General features: G+C 36.3%; 2 protein-coding genes across 2 annotated transcripts in view; one reads left to right on the top strand and one right to left on the bottom strand.

Moving 5' to 3' along the window:
- The window catches only part of CEP97 (centrosomal protein 97), a 29,115-nt gene extending 22,114 nt beyond the window's left edge, over positions 1–7,001 (bottom strand). The window contains exons 1-3 of the mRNA XM_015813211.1: positions 6,851–7,001; positions 4,195–4,337; positions 3,081–3,239 (exon numbers count right to left, since the gene is read on the bottom strand). Coding sequence (XP_015668697.1) covers positions 3,081–3,239; positions 4,195–4,337; positions 6,851–6,926 — 378 coding nt within the window. The 5' untranslated portion in view covers positions 6,927–7,001. The remainder of the gene's footprint in view (positions 1–3,080; positions 3,240–4,194; positions 4,338–6,850) is intronic.
- Positions 7,002–7,174: 173 nt separating this feature from the next.
- On the top strand, positions 7,175–13,194 carry RPL24 (ribosomal protein L24). Its single transcript, XM_015813223.1, has 6 exons — positions 7,175–7,251; positions 7,368–7,443; positions 8,094–8,204; positions 10,231–10,367; positions 11,884–11,947; positions 13,072–13,194. Exons 1-6 carry the CDS (start codon positions 7,247–7,249, stop codon positions 13,150–13,152), a joined length of 474 nt encoding a protein of 157 aa, XP_015668709.1. The 5' UTR covers positions 7,175–7,246; the 3' UTR covers positions 13,153–13,194.
- The last annotated feature ends 1,393 nt before the right edge of the window (positions 13,195–14,587 follow it).

Consider the following 14,587-nt stretch of genomic DNA (forward strand, 5'->3'; position numbering starts at 1 on the left):
TCAAGAGGTCAATTATACCTACATAGCTGCCCACCACACTAACTATTCTTATAAACAAACAGGGGAAGAGATATGGGCAATCACCACAAATTTAGTAGGCAATATTTGCTATCAAAGAAATCAAACAGCAAATCGCACATTTAATGCAGGTTCTCTAAGGTGTCTAGGTATATGGAACAATGGCACCTGGTGGTCAGGGAACAATCAAACCATCCCAAATAAATCCCTAGAAACCATGCCAAACATGACCTTTCTCTCAACTCCAGAAAAAAATATTGAATGGATAACACCAGATGGTTTATATTGGGTCTGTGGTCAATTTGCCTATAACAAACTACCATCAACATGGTTTGGTTCTTGTATTTTAGCAACCATCCGCCCCGGTTTTTTCCTATTGCCTCTTAAGCAACGACAGGACTTAGGTGTCCCAGTCTATGAGAACATTGGCAACATCAGAAATAAACAAAGTACCAAAGATATACACAAAGGCAAATGGACAGATAATGAATGGCCCCCAGAAAGAATTATCCAATATTATGGACCTGCTACTTGGGCCGAAGATGGAACATATGGCTATCGCACCCCGATTTATATGCTTAATCGTATTATAAGATTGCAAGCTGTTGTTGAAATTATAACTAATGAAACTATTTTAGCTATGAAGCATTCAGCCAAAGAAAGCGCTCGCTCACGCACATATATTATGCAAAATCGTTTAGCTTTAGATTATTTGTTAGGAAAAGAAGGAGGTGTATGTGGGAAATTTAATCTTACAAATTGTTGTATTGAAATTGATGACAGTGGTAATGTTGTTGGGGAAATCGCTGATAGAATGGTAAAAATTGCTCATGTTCCTGTCCAAACTTGGAACGGCTTTGATTTTCATGAAATGTTTGGTTCTTGGTTCCCCTAACTTCCTGGACTCCAAGCTATTGTAGCTTTAATTGGACTGATTGCTTCAGGTTGTATTGTAATACCTTGTGTTTTACCCATTTTTGTAAAAATCATGTCGAATAGTTTATCTTTGTTAGCAGAAAAACGTGCAACAGCTCAAGTAATGGCTTTATGGCAACGCTCTGACCCGGTACGATATCATCTTTTAACTATGGAAGCTGACCATGATGACATCAATACAGGAGACAGACTGTCCCATCCTGAGTTATCAACTGAAGGAACAAATAATACATTTAAAGCCAACCCATTTATCGAACTGACCAACGAATCAGAACATAAAGATGACTTGGCAAACTTTAGTCTGCATAGTACCAGCATGTATGAAATGCAACCAAAAGACTTTTGGGTTTAAGCTTAAAAAACAAAAAAGGAGGAGATGTTGGAATATAGCATAAGTCACTCCATCTTGTAACCTTCAGTATGCTTAAACCTACACTTCTTCATTCCTACGTGTTAGGCTGCAATCTGCAGCTGNTTACAACCCAATGGTGAATTTACGCTGGGAGAAAAGGTGGTAACCACTGAGCCAACCAATTCTACACAACGTTACCTACAACGGATGGATAACTTGGATGATCAAGAAGTAACTGTAACTGATTCAGTTCAACTACTGAAAACTACAAAGATTGACACTCAGATACAACTTTCTGGAAACCACAACAAAGCGGATAACTTATTTACAATTATAATATGGAATAAAAGTCAATATAACACTCAGATGATATTGCCAGGAAGAGAAGAAAATTTTGCTGTTTGAATTGATTAGAAACTTTTGTAACCAAAGTTTGAGGTTTGATAATCAAAAAGTTTTAATATGGGAACCAACTTGGCCTAGAAAGAAAGCTAGAGTCAGGTTTAAATGTGATATAAAATGTTACTTGATGGGTTAAAAAGGCTTTAGAGATTTTGTCTGATTTAACAATGAAAGAAGGATGAGAATTGACTGTTATCATAGTTGATAATTATTAGGGAGCAAACTTGTTTAGGGGTTAAAAAGATTTTATAGACGTAGAGTGATGAAATGATAGAATACGTTTTTAAAAATAGATGTGTTTTTTATGGAACTACACTATTATTTTAAATATGATAATTATTCTGAAATAGAGAATTTCTGTTTGATTTAATAATGAATGAAGGCTGGGAATTTCTTGACATTATACTTGATAAGTATTTGAAGGTGTAAACTTTACAAAAGGGCTTAAAAAGATTTTTTATAGTTGTGGATTGATGAAATGATAGAATATATTTTTAAAAACAACTGTAATTGTTGGATTTATATTGTTATTTTAAACGTGAAAAATACGTTGTAATAGAGAGAAAGAGCCACTTGTGATAGGAAAAAAATTAGTTTTAATGAATGATCTATTATTAAGGATAACTGAAATCCCAACTATATGTCTATTGAAATGTAACTGGAATAAGACAATTGTAATTAGTAAAGCTTAAAACAGGATATAGATTATCATAATTGCAAGGAGATTGAGGATTTTTGTTTGATTGAACTTTATCTAAAATTGTATTAATTTTAATTTTAATAACTAATATTATTCCTTACAGAGAGGAAATTGTTTATAATTAATTTGAGCTATATGTATATGATTTTGTTTTTGAATGATCTGACACTCTGACTACCACGTTGTGTCCTAAGCTTTTGTAAAAAAAATGGAAAAAACCAATAAAACTTTTATTAAAAAAAAAAACACTTGCATCCAATGATATTATTTCAGCAAGGGAACAACACTTACAGTATTACTAGAAAGCTTCTTCTTCACTGCCTATACATTGCCCAGATCTCATCTGAATGGTTGAGGGGCCATCAGGAAAGCATTGTCAACATAATGTAAGCTGTTGATATTTTTCCCTCCAATTCTATTCTATTCTATTCTATTCTATTCTATTCTATTCTATTCTATTCTATTCTACTCTATTCTAAATTAAGTTCCTAGGTATGATATAAATTCAATACAATACTACTATATCGGATTAACATTTTTATTGTTTTAAATATTTACTTACAATTTCAATTTACAAGGCCACCTACTTCTATACAACCCCCCCAAAGGCAAGATGCAAGAATTATTTTGTTCATTATTTGCTATTTATTTGATTATTTAAAGAAAATTTACCTTTAAGTTGTTTCCTGCCAGATTCAGCCACTCCAGGTACATTAGCTCTTTCAATCCCTCTACATAACCAATACTGTTGTGAGGCAAGTTTAACACTCGAAGATGAGTAAGTTTTGCTACACCCATCATCCGCACTAGCCGATTGTTGGCTACTGACAACTGCAACAAAATGGACAATAGCTTCAATTTTGCTTACTATTATTTTAATTCTTGGGGAAAACTATAAATTGGAAAATATGTACGTACCAACCAATGCTAGAGGTTGGTATTTTACTGCAAAGTAAAGTACCAACCTCTAGCATTGTAGGTGAAGGCTATGGTTGGATCAGATGCAACCCAATCTGGAATAACATGCTATGTTGAATGAATGCAACCCAAACTGAAGTGCGAAACTTACCTGTTTAAGACTATTGCCAACATGCTTTTCATTGGTATGACTTTGAAAGCTGCAGTTGTTAGGAGAACAACAGCAGCTGACTGATCTTTCACTAGTGTTGCAACCATGCATTTTATTTATTTTTATTTATGTATTAAATTTTTATGCTGCCCATCTCCCTCTACATTACAACATGACTCCGGGTGACTTAATGAAGATAGGCTTTTGTGTGTAATTTAAAATGTTGATACTAACCTATAAATCCCTACCAGTTATCTGCAGGCCTGCATTCTTGTATTGGAAGTTAAACGTAGTTTAAACCTCCCTTCATATCAGTCTCTTTGTGACTGCACCTACAAAAGTGCTTTCAAAATTCATTTTCACAGAATAGGTCTTCCCAATAATATTCTGTCAGAAGCTTTTAATTACTTCAAAACTAATAAATATAAGAAATATTAATGAACACAAAGATAATTAGTTGTTCTAATTTGAGTACATGGTGTTTGCATATAAAGCTGGAGAATCAAAATCATTGTATTAGACTCACATTCACTGAAAGTTATTATTGAGCATAACCTTTGCTGACAACATACAGCATGAAAGGGGCGTTGGTCTTACCTGAACGCCTTTTCTCAGCATGACGATGGAAATAATTTATTTTTCCCAAGTTTCCCCCCAAATTTAAATAATTTAACAAAGCATGTTTATTCATATATATATGTATATATAAAAACCTACCTGCATCAAGTTCTTATAGTTCTCCAGGCGTTCCAATTTAATTAACTGATTTTTATCCAAAATCAAAGTATGTATGTCTGCATTACAGGATAAAGTTGGTCCTAGTTTTTGTAAACCCTGGCCTGACCAATTAATTAAAGAACCTGTTAAATAAGAAGAAAACAAATCCAAATGTTAAAAAAACTGAACACAGCTAATTTAAAAGACGTTATGCAATCATGCCCTATACAATAACTCTTAGGATTTTGCAATACAGCATTTAAACTGGGCACCAATTTTTTTATTCTTTATTTTTAATATATCTGAAAAATCTGGTTTTGTCTTTAATAAACTCTGTCAACCTTAATATATTTTGAGCTTTAGCTTTTGTAACATACTCTTTATAGTGTCAAGCAAAATTTTTCTAAGTGTTTTAACATAACCTGCTCATGTCAGGAGCTGTCACATTTCTATGGGGCTCAATTCTAGCCTGACTTGGCCATTTCAAAACATTGCATTTGGGCTTTACCCATTCTACTGTATACTTATTTCTGTATCTAAAACCACTGTCTTACTTCAAGATCCATTTGAACTTCATGTCAATGATAATCATGATGGTCTCTGGTAAAACTTTCTATTATAAAGCAGAATTTCTGCCTCACTTAATGATGACAGGTTACCAGGTTTTGAGGCAGCAAAGATTTTACTACACTTTTGTTATTGGTATTTATTTATATTTCATATTTCTAAACTGGCCATCTCCCTCAAAGAGGAATATGATGTTCTTACTCTGAAATGTAATGTTTACTTTTGTCAGGCATAATAACATATACTTAGTCTGGAAGTTAAAGTTCTACTTTTGCCTCATCAATCCATGGGGCATTCTTTTTAAAAATGATTTTATTAAGGATTATAATTGTACAGATAAAAACAAATACAAAGCACAATAAATAGAAAATTTTCAAATGTGATTAAGAAATGAGGCTTGGCCAAGCTTTATGTCCATATTTGCCATATTATAACTGTGGACATAGTTGACATTCCTCCACTGTGCTCACCAGCTGACTGCAAAAACACCCGTTTCTGCAGTCTACTTATGAGTAGCACTGCCTGGACTGTATGTATATGATCCCACAATCTCTTTTCTCCAGAGAGATTATGCTGGCCAGAACCCATCTTCTGGCTGCTGATTTCAGCCATTTTGCCATTTCTGCTTCTTCAGGGACACCTAGTTCACCATGTCCTCACCAGAAATTCAGCATAGAACATTTCTACAAAAATATAGTGTGTCATCCAGCTACTTTTTGACAAATGTTCTTCTTTGTGACCAGTGGCGATCATTTTGCAACCTCTATTACAAACCTCATTCCCCCCCACCCCCCGGAAGGATTTTTCTAATGGTGGAGTCACACTTTGTCTTGAACAAATGTGGCCTACAGATCCATAGAAGTTATTCTGGGATTCTTTCTGACTTCCTAATTTATGCTTTGCTCTTGCAGTGATTTTGACCAGACATAAATCTTTTCAGGTCCATATTTCTGGGTATATATAGTTCTGGGTTTTTTTTTTGTAATTTGACAGGATTTAGTAACTTGTTTACAAAGATCTTCATGTTTAGAATCAAGAACTCCATCATTTGTGTCCTCCCCCCCAAGTGTTTCAGCCATTTCCATTTTCTTGGTTAACAGTAGTATCAAATCACGGATACTTGTAGTAGTGTAGTTGATCTTTCTAGTTCATCTTTTAAAATGGAAAATTGTCATAAAGATTGGTCTGGAATTTTTGAGAGATTTTGTGTTTAATAATTTGTTTCTCAACAGACTTGGTAATGATTGAAAAGTCCCATTACTACCACTGCATGCTTCTTGGAAATTTCTGCAGTTGGCTTTTGGAAAGCATTGCCTAGTTTTAATCACATAGTCCTCGATTACCCTGGCCATAGCAGATGCTAATAACAGTATTGGTTTTATATGATCCTCTATTTACCCAGATATTCTGTAGAATATGCCACTTCCTCTACAAAGATTTAATCTGTTAAAGAAAATGTACGTACTAAAATATACCATTATACTAAAATATACCATAATAATAATACCCGTTATTATTAAAACGGAACACTCCCTTGCGCAATTTTGCCATCCTGTGAAAAATAAATTCTTACATATAACAAGAGTTTAAACATTAGCAAATAGCTTGCAACACAACCTCTCCCTCATAAGAGACACAAATACCGCAATACTTTCAGGACAAAAACTAGCTACTAAAAAAAATGATAGTAGTATCTCATCTAATTACATAACTTTCATTACACTTGTATTTGATGTGCACATATACTGTAGAAAGAAGGCATAAAGGAATGTCTGGCATTATTTCAATAGACGTGTATGTACATATAAAAAACGCCAAGCAAAGAGTAAGAGAACTGCTACCGCTCCTACAAACTACACAAAGAAACAACCGCTCGCAAGGCCTTTCGGGATTTGTAGTGCATTGTTAACATTAATTCATATTATTGATCAAAACCTAGGCTCACACAAACTACAGTCCCCATATGGCTCCGCGCGATACTCAGTTCCCCCCCCCCAACGGTCAACGAAAAGACTATCGGTTCCTTAGCAAGCTCCCCAAATCGTTGATCCTTCGCCGCTCCCCCGCGATCGGTAGATTTCACTCCTACCTTGACTAGCGCCCGTGGATGGCTTTACCGCCTCAGGCTTCGTTGCGGAAACCTCCGCAACCGATGCTGCCGCCATACTTCCCGCTTGCTTCCAATGCTAGGCAACCGTGCTGAGGCTAGGTACTGATTGGTTAACAAAAAAACACTTTGAAAAAAAATATCGGAGATTTTATATTGGCGTACAAAGTTTTCCAGGCCCCTTCTGTCACAGATAATGAATTTTATCTACTTTAGGAATTAAACTACCAGCTAATGAAAGCGCAGCATTTCTCATCGTGTAACAAATAGCGCGTGTTCCCATCGTGCCCCGCGCCAAGTATAGAATCCGGTTTCCCAAGAGCCTCTCTTTCTCTTATACGCTGGAGGAACCGGTGGGGTTGTTCCGCTGCCGCCATTATGAAGTAAGACTCGGGGCCGAGGTTTAATCCGAGGCCATCCTCAGGTTTGGCACATAAAATGGGGTAGGCTTACGTTTTCTTAGTTTGCTAATTTCTTTCTCGGTAACTTTGGAATGCAGGGTCGAGCTGTGCAGCTTCAGTGGGTACAAGATCTACCCCGGCCATGGCCGCCGCTATGCTCGGACGGACGGGAAGGTAAGGCGTAAATATATATATACACCCAGGAATCACTCGACCATTTTTAGTGTAATTTTTAATATAGATAGATAAGATAGATAAGATAGATAGATAGATAGATAGATAGTATGGCTATTCTCTTGCAATTCTTGTTCAGTATATGCATGGAAATCATATTTTGATAAAATCGCTGGAAAGATCACTGACATTGTTACATATCCATCCAGTTTTATAATTACAAATTTAATTTTTGGTGGTTATATGCTCCCCCCCCCCCAGCCAGCACTTGGAACAACCTAAAAGGAATGATTAGCCATATAGCAAATGAAGTCTTACTAAATCAAAATACTTACACGTTTTACCTGACTCGCCCAGTGGAGCAGTTGAGGTTAAGGAATCAACAAGTAGATCATTTTACATACCTTGGATACAGTGTAAGCACAACTGATGGAGTACTTGCAAAAAGTAGCATCTTGACTATTCAGGTTTTTTTTTAATGTTGCAAAATAACATGGTTAGGGTATAGCTAAGTTTTAATTTGTATATTGCCCTAGTTCTCAGCTAATCACTATTGATAACCCAGATCTAGAATTGTTTTAAGCTGTTCTTGTCAGTCTGCAGTGGTACAAAAAGCATGTTATGTTAAAAAAATAATCTAAATCTTTCAGGTTTTTCAGTTTTTGAATGCAAAATGTGAGTCTGCATTCCTGTCTAAGAGAAATCCCCGTCAGATTAATTGGACTGTTTTATACAGGCGAAAGCACAAGAAAGGACAATCAGTAAGTATTTTGCTAGTTTATGGAGACTGAATAATGATGGCTGCCTGTATTCTTAATAAGAGCAAGAACCTTCAAAATAATAAACAATATCACAGAAAGATGACATTTATTTTACCTCACAGCTTAAATATTCCTGTGTCCCCTTACAAACATCATTACATTTTATTAAAAGGCAATACGTGAGTTCAATAGGATGCATACAGTACCTAGACTGAATTGGGATGAAGTAAGAGGGGAAATAGCTTGGTTATACACAACCAAATTACTTGTGAGACAGTTTACAAGTAGTTTAACAATGAACAATTATAATGTGTTAGAAATGTGTTTTTGATGAGGTTTTTTTAAATTGTCTGAATTTTTCTAATAAGTGAAGTGCCCTGGGTGCTTGAAATGCTCTGGTATTACTTTGTTCTTATTTTGAATCCTGTTGTAAAAGTGTATCTATTGTGTGCAAAGTTTGTCCCATTTGTGCTAGGTAGAAATCAGAACATTGCCGGCAAATGATGATATGTAATCACAAAAAGATGTGATAATGCTGTTAGTATAGATTTGAGGGCAGAGTAGATATTGGGTTTGTTGTAGGTCTGATTCTTATTCATTGTAGTTTATTTTTGCTTCAGTTTCAATATTATATGCAAGTATAACCTTCCACCTATTACTTCAGAAAGTGCTTTACTCAGTCTGTTATTACTGAATTGTCTATTGATCTTGTTGGATGAATCTGAATATCTAATCTAACTCCATTAGTGGAGTATCTCTGTTAAGAGAATCAGAATAAACAGTTGTAGCATGCAACCTGGTTCTACCATGATAGAGTTGATTAAAATTTCTGGATGGAAGCTGGAAGTGTATGTTATTTGCATGAAGTAAACTAATTCTGTAGGTTCCTGTAAAATGAATGTGTGCAGTTTTACTGTGACATTGTCACCTTGTTGGAAGGAAAGTCAATGCTGAGGGGGGGGGATACAAGTTGTTGAAATCATGATAGTATTTGGCCATTACTTCAAAACAATGAAATGGAACTTTTCCTTTAATGTGTAACTTGCATCTATAGAACTACTATCCTCTTTGTTCCCAACCACTGTCTCATCCCAATTCAAATCCTAGTCTAGCTATTCTATGCATCTAATAAAGTCAGTTACAGGTCATCAAATGTTGCCTTTTAATAAAACATGTTAGCAGATTTATTCTGATTTATTCTACCACATTTATTCTGATTATATCTTAGTATTCATATTCCATGTGTACATAATTTGTGGAACAGGCTTTGCTTAGTTGTGATATAACGTATACATTCATAATTTATATCGTAATACATGGTTTTTCACAATCCATTTGTTAAAAATATTTTCTGTGGCCTTTGATGTAGGATCATTGGTTTAAATTATTTTAATGGGAATAGGAAATCTGTATGCCTTTTTATTGTGCTATTGAAAACTACTATTGAGTGATTGAAGTGTGCGTGTTCTGTTGCTAGGAAAGAAAATCCATTAAGCTGTGTTTTAAAATGGGTACGTATAGCTAGTTGAAAGAAAATGTATTAAAGAAATGTACAGCACAATTGTACATCTGTCTAATCAAAAGTAAATCACATTTTTGGTAAATTGGAAAAGAATTATAGCCTGACATGTACAGAAAAATAGTTCTAATGTAGAGTTGTAGCATTGTGTATTCATGGGTGACAGTGCTATCAGTCCATGCTAGCCAACCTTTGATATCTCCATATTTGTCCTACTGGTAAGTGAAAGACTAGAATCGATATCAAGAAAAAAACCTTCCAATGTGGATTTTATTTTTTTAAAAGTTGATTTTCCTTGCGTTTCATTTGACCAGAAAATGTGAAATAGTACAGACAAAAATACAAAAAAATATTTCTGGGAGTTGAGATAGGAGGTGAGAAATTGAACTGTGGCAAATACATAAAATACTCCAATCTGATATGATCAAAAGGCTTTGTGTGTGTGTGAAATTTTTTGAGCTTCTGCAAGTATGGATACTTTTTTGAAGCATTTATTTATTTGTCCAGGAAGAGGTACAAAAGAAACGTACACGCCGTGCTGTTAAGGGCCATAGAGCAATAACAGGTGCTTCTTTGGCTGAAATAATGGCTAAGAGAAATCAGAAGCCTGAAGTGCGAAAAGCCCAAAGGGAACAGGCCATTAGGTGAGTACATTTTATTCTTATTCTGTATAAACGTATGATTATGATATGGGTCAGTGGTCTCCAATCCCTGGTTCATGGACCAGCACTGGACCCTGGCATGCCAGCAACCAAGCCGCACAAACATGCATGCAAAACCACACACCCTCCAGGTCCACGGAAAAACCTCTCCACGGAACCAATCTCTGGTGCCCAAACGTTTGGGGCTGCTGATCTAGTTGACATCCTTGGCTGAATGTAAAAAATAATATTTGATTATGCATTTTTAATAGGGGAGATGTTACTTTATTTGTACGCTTCTTGTCACATGTAAGGGAATTATGCTAAAAAAATAAAATTAGTACAATTTAACTTAAATATATAATTGGTGACTTATGGTCTGGGACCCCTTTATTTTGGTATGTGCTTAAACCAGGAATAGCTTCACCAATAGCTAGATCTGTTTCCAGACCCTTCACAGGGATGAGGAGATGAATTGAAGCCCTTTTCCAAAAAGGAACTGCTTTAAGACATCAAGAATACTTTGATGCTGTAACTCTCTAGCAGCAGCTTGTGCCTGAAGATACTACAAGTAGGGAATTACTTAAAGCATCTAATCGGCAATTCATCTCCTCTACATTTTTCCTTTTCAAGCACTAGGGTAAGGAAAGCATCGTTTTAAGCAATTACCAATATCTGTAAACTATTGCTACCTAGAATGGGATAAAATTCTTAAAGAGAAATTAGTGCCTCATATGAGATCCTGCAACTAAATTAAAAAATTGTGTAGAATTTCCCTTCTTGATATATGGCACGGTAGGCAATATTTTTTGGTTTAGAAATTACACTTTGCCTTTATGCCAGAGGTCTCCAACCTTTCTGGGCTCACGGCCCAGAGGAAAGGAGAGCAGCTTCCATAATTGGTGTGCATGCACGCACGCAAATGGCGCCGTCAGTAAACGGTGCAGCGCTAGCAGCTCCATTCGTGCATGCACAAATGGGCCATGCATACCTGCCTGGTACTAGCAACCCCGTTCACGCATGCGCAAATGGGCTGTGCACACCCACCTGGGCTAGCAGCCCTATTCACACCCGCATGCATGCGCAAATGGGACCATGGGCACTAGTGCGAGTGGGGAAGAATGTGTGCGTGCACTGGCCAGCCATTTCAGCGGCCCGTTGGCCAAGAGGCCACGGCCCATAGGTTGGGGACCCCTGCTTTTTGCCATGTCTGAGGGCCACAGATTATGTCCTTAGCATTGACAGAATTTCATAATGGAGACAGGGTTCAGGGAAAATGGTTTGATTGGAGGAAGAGTTAAGTGATTAAAGGGAACCTAATGTTGCAGAAAATATTGGCCTCATCTATCCAGGGTTAGGTTCTAAAGGTTACAAATGGAATTCTGAGTTGTTATATGTAACCAAAAGTCTCCACACATTCATAAACCACCTATTCTGCTATGTAGCAGGCATATTTTTCCATACATTTTGGATGTTAAATAATAAAATTTTATTAATCTTTTTTCAATATTATTAACAGAGCTGCCAAGGAGGCAAAGAAGGCTAAGCAGGCAACTAAGAAAACAGTACCTTCTACAACAAAGGTAATGCCTGGCAAAGTCTGTTAAAACAAGACTATGTTTTGTTGTGTCATTCTTTGTAGATTCTTATTTACAAAATAATTGTGATTTTGAAATTAAATTGTTCCTGTGTTCTAATCTTTATCAGTTTGTGTCATACTTTGTACTTTACCAAATCAGTGGGTGACTTGAAGATATCCAATTTTTTTCTTAATTTGCTTCATTTATGTTTCACCTTTCCTTTGATTGCCCAAAGTGATAGTATATTATATACCAGTGGTGGCGAACCTATGGCACGGGTGCCAGAGGCGGCACTCAGAGCCCTCTGTGGGCACGCGCGCCGTCACCCCAGTCCTATGCCTTCAGCTGGGTTTTATAAAACCTTTTCACTTTAGGCCTCCAGTGCCGTGTACAAAAAAAAAAAGGTTCAATCAATCAGTCAATTTCAACTTCTAGTGGGGAAAAAAAGATCTTGCAAAGTTGGAATTGATTAATTGAACTTTTTAGTCCCACCCAGTCTGCTGTTACCACCGCAGCCATACCCACCCAATGGGCCACGCCCACCCGGCACCCGACGATGCATAAGTGGGTTTTGGGTTGCAGTTTGGGCACTCGGTCTCTAAAAGGTTCGCCATCACTGTTATATACGTAAGGATATTTTATTTTCATAACAATTTTCTAAAGTAGGTTGAACTAGGAGTCAAGAATGAGCATTAGGATCTAATATAAATTTGAATTCAAGTCTCTCATATCCAAATTTACTATCCAGATACTACATTGCTTTTCCGGCCCTATTGTAATCCGGGTTCTCTGTGGACTCTGCTCTGAGTACACTGTTAAAAGTATCTGTAATCCCCAGTCCTCAGTCAGGGAAGGGGCTGTAATAAACTTTAAAAAATATGATAATTGGATGGTACCATAATTGTTTCTCAAAGGCTGCAATATGAAATTCCTTCAGTCCAATGGTTGCAAAGGAGATCATAGTGAAGCATTTCTGACAAGATTGAAAACTTTGTTCAAATGATTTAGAGACACTTTGTTCTTATTCAGACGACCCCTCTCCAGAAGTTCACCTATACACATTATGCTAGTTTACACTCACTTAATATGTAGCATACCTCATGAGTGTCTTGTTTTTTTTATTCCAGGCACCAACAAAGGCTGCACCAAAACAAAAAATTGTGAAGCCTGTGAAAGTTTCTGCTCCTCGTGTTGGTGGGAAACGCTGATTTGTGCTGATTTGATTATGTCAAATAAAATTTTGACTATAATTGGTCTATGCTCTTTTCTTGAAAGTTTCAGGTTATTTTCATTACATAATAACTTGCAATGGTGAGCAAAAATGGTTGAAAACAGCTATTAGCAAAGCATATACAGGAAAGTCTGTATTTAAGAAATTATATTAATGTTAGTTGAAAAAAAGACTTAAATCATATTGGTAAATTCATTTGAAATTCATGTTACTTTTGCCTAATCTGCCCAAATGCCTTACATCCTGGTTGTTTATTCAGGGAATTTTGCACTGAAAACCAATAGTTTTACTCAGGATAAATTTCATCATATTTCAACTATCTTGTCAGCAGCTAATCAGCAGATAGTTGAACATCACACAGCCATAACTATTTTCTGGTGAAGCATCGCAATTATTTTTTCTACCATTAAATAGACTTGTGACCACTTATCTGTTTCTCTGCATGGAGACGGGATAATGGCAAAACTGTGCACCAGCTGTTTTCCAATAGAAGGGAAAATGCATGATTCTGAAACTCCTACTCAAGACAGAATTGGATGGAAAACACTTGTTTTTTAAAAATTCAACATACTCTTATAAACTCAAGAGATTGACGAATCAGAATTTACAAGATTATATTTGTTGTGAACTTGGCAACTAGGTTTATAAACATGAAAAGACTATAGATCCCTAATAATAATTAAAAAACCCTTTTTACAACTCTGTAGTCCCTATTTGGGATGACTGCATGGAGCTGACCATTTACTGGTCAGATGCCCCTCCTGACACCTAGGTAGAGTTTGCAGCAGCTATTTTTTCTTTGTACCCTAAGAGAAACATTTGCCACTACCTAGGATTAAACTCAATCTTTCAAGTGAGAGGCAAGCATCTTCCCCACTAGGTCTCCACACCATTTTGTACTATAGATTCTTAATACAGCCTTAAAATAGTCAATATGTAATTTAGTCAATTGTATATTTTCATAAACAGTGCATAATTTAACCCTATACTTTATGCTGGCAGCCAACGTAGAATGAGAAGTTTATATTACATTAACAAAGTTACTGATAGAAATCCTAGTTTACAACATGAATAATATTTTGCATGGTTTAGACCAGGGGTCCCCAACCCCAGTCCATGGACTGGCACCAGTCCGCAGCATGCCAAAAACTGTCAGGGCAAACAAACAAAGCCCCATCTACAGGATGCAGGCAGCATGCAAAACCACACCCCCTCCAGTCCACAAAAAACCTCTCCATAGAACCAGTCCCTGGTGCCCAAAAGGTTGGGGACCTCTGGTTTAGACTTAAGAATATTGACAGACTGATAAGTGTTTATTCTTATTTTGTTATTTAGGCTGAGGGGTATTTTAGATTGGATTTTAATTTGATTTTATATTGGGTGTTAACAAAATTTTAAATGAAACGGCAAAA

Source organism: Protobothrops mucrosquamatus, unplaced genomic scaffold, assembly GCF_001527695.2.
Source record: "Protobothrops mucrosquamatus isolate PMUCROS unplaced genomic scaffold, P.Mucros_1.0 scaffold_68, whole genome shotgun sequence".
Classification (NCBI taxonomy): domain Eukaryota; kingdom Metazoa; phylum Chordata; class Lepidosauria; order Squamata; family Viperidae; genus Protobothrops; species Protobothrops mucrosquamatus.

Excerpts from the sequence above, each read along its gene's own strand:
- RPL24 (XM_015813223.1), top strand. Across the intron at positions 10,368-11,883 it reads CAAAGGGAACAGGCCATTAG|AGCTGCCAAGGAGGCAAAGA; the intron begins GTGAGTACATTT and ends TATTATTAACAG. Across the intron at positions 11,948-13,071 it reads CAGTACCTTCTACAACAAAG|GCACCAACAAAGGCTGCACC; the intron begins GTAATGCCTGGC and ends TTTTTATTCCAG.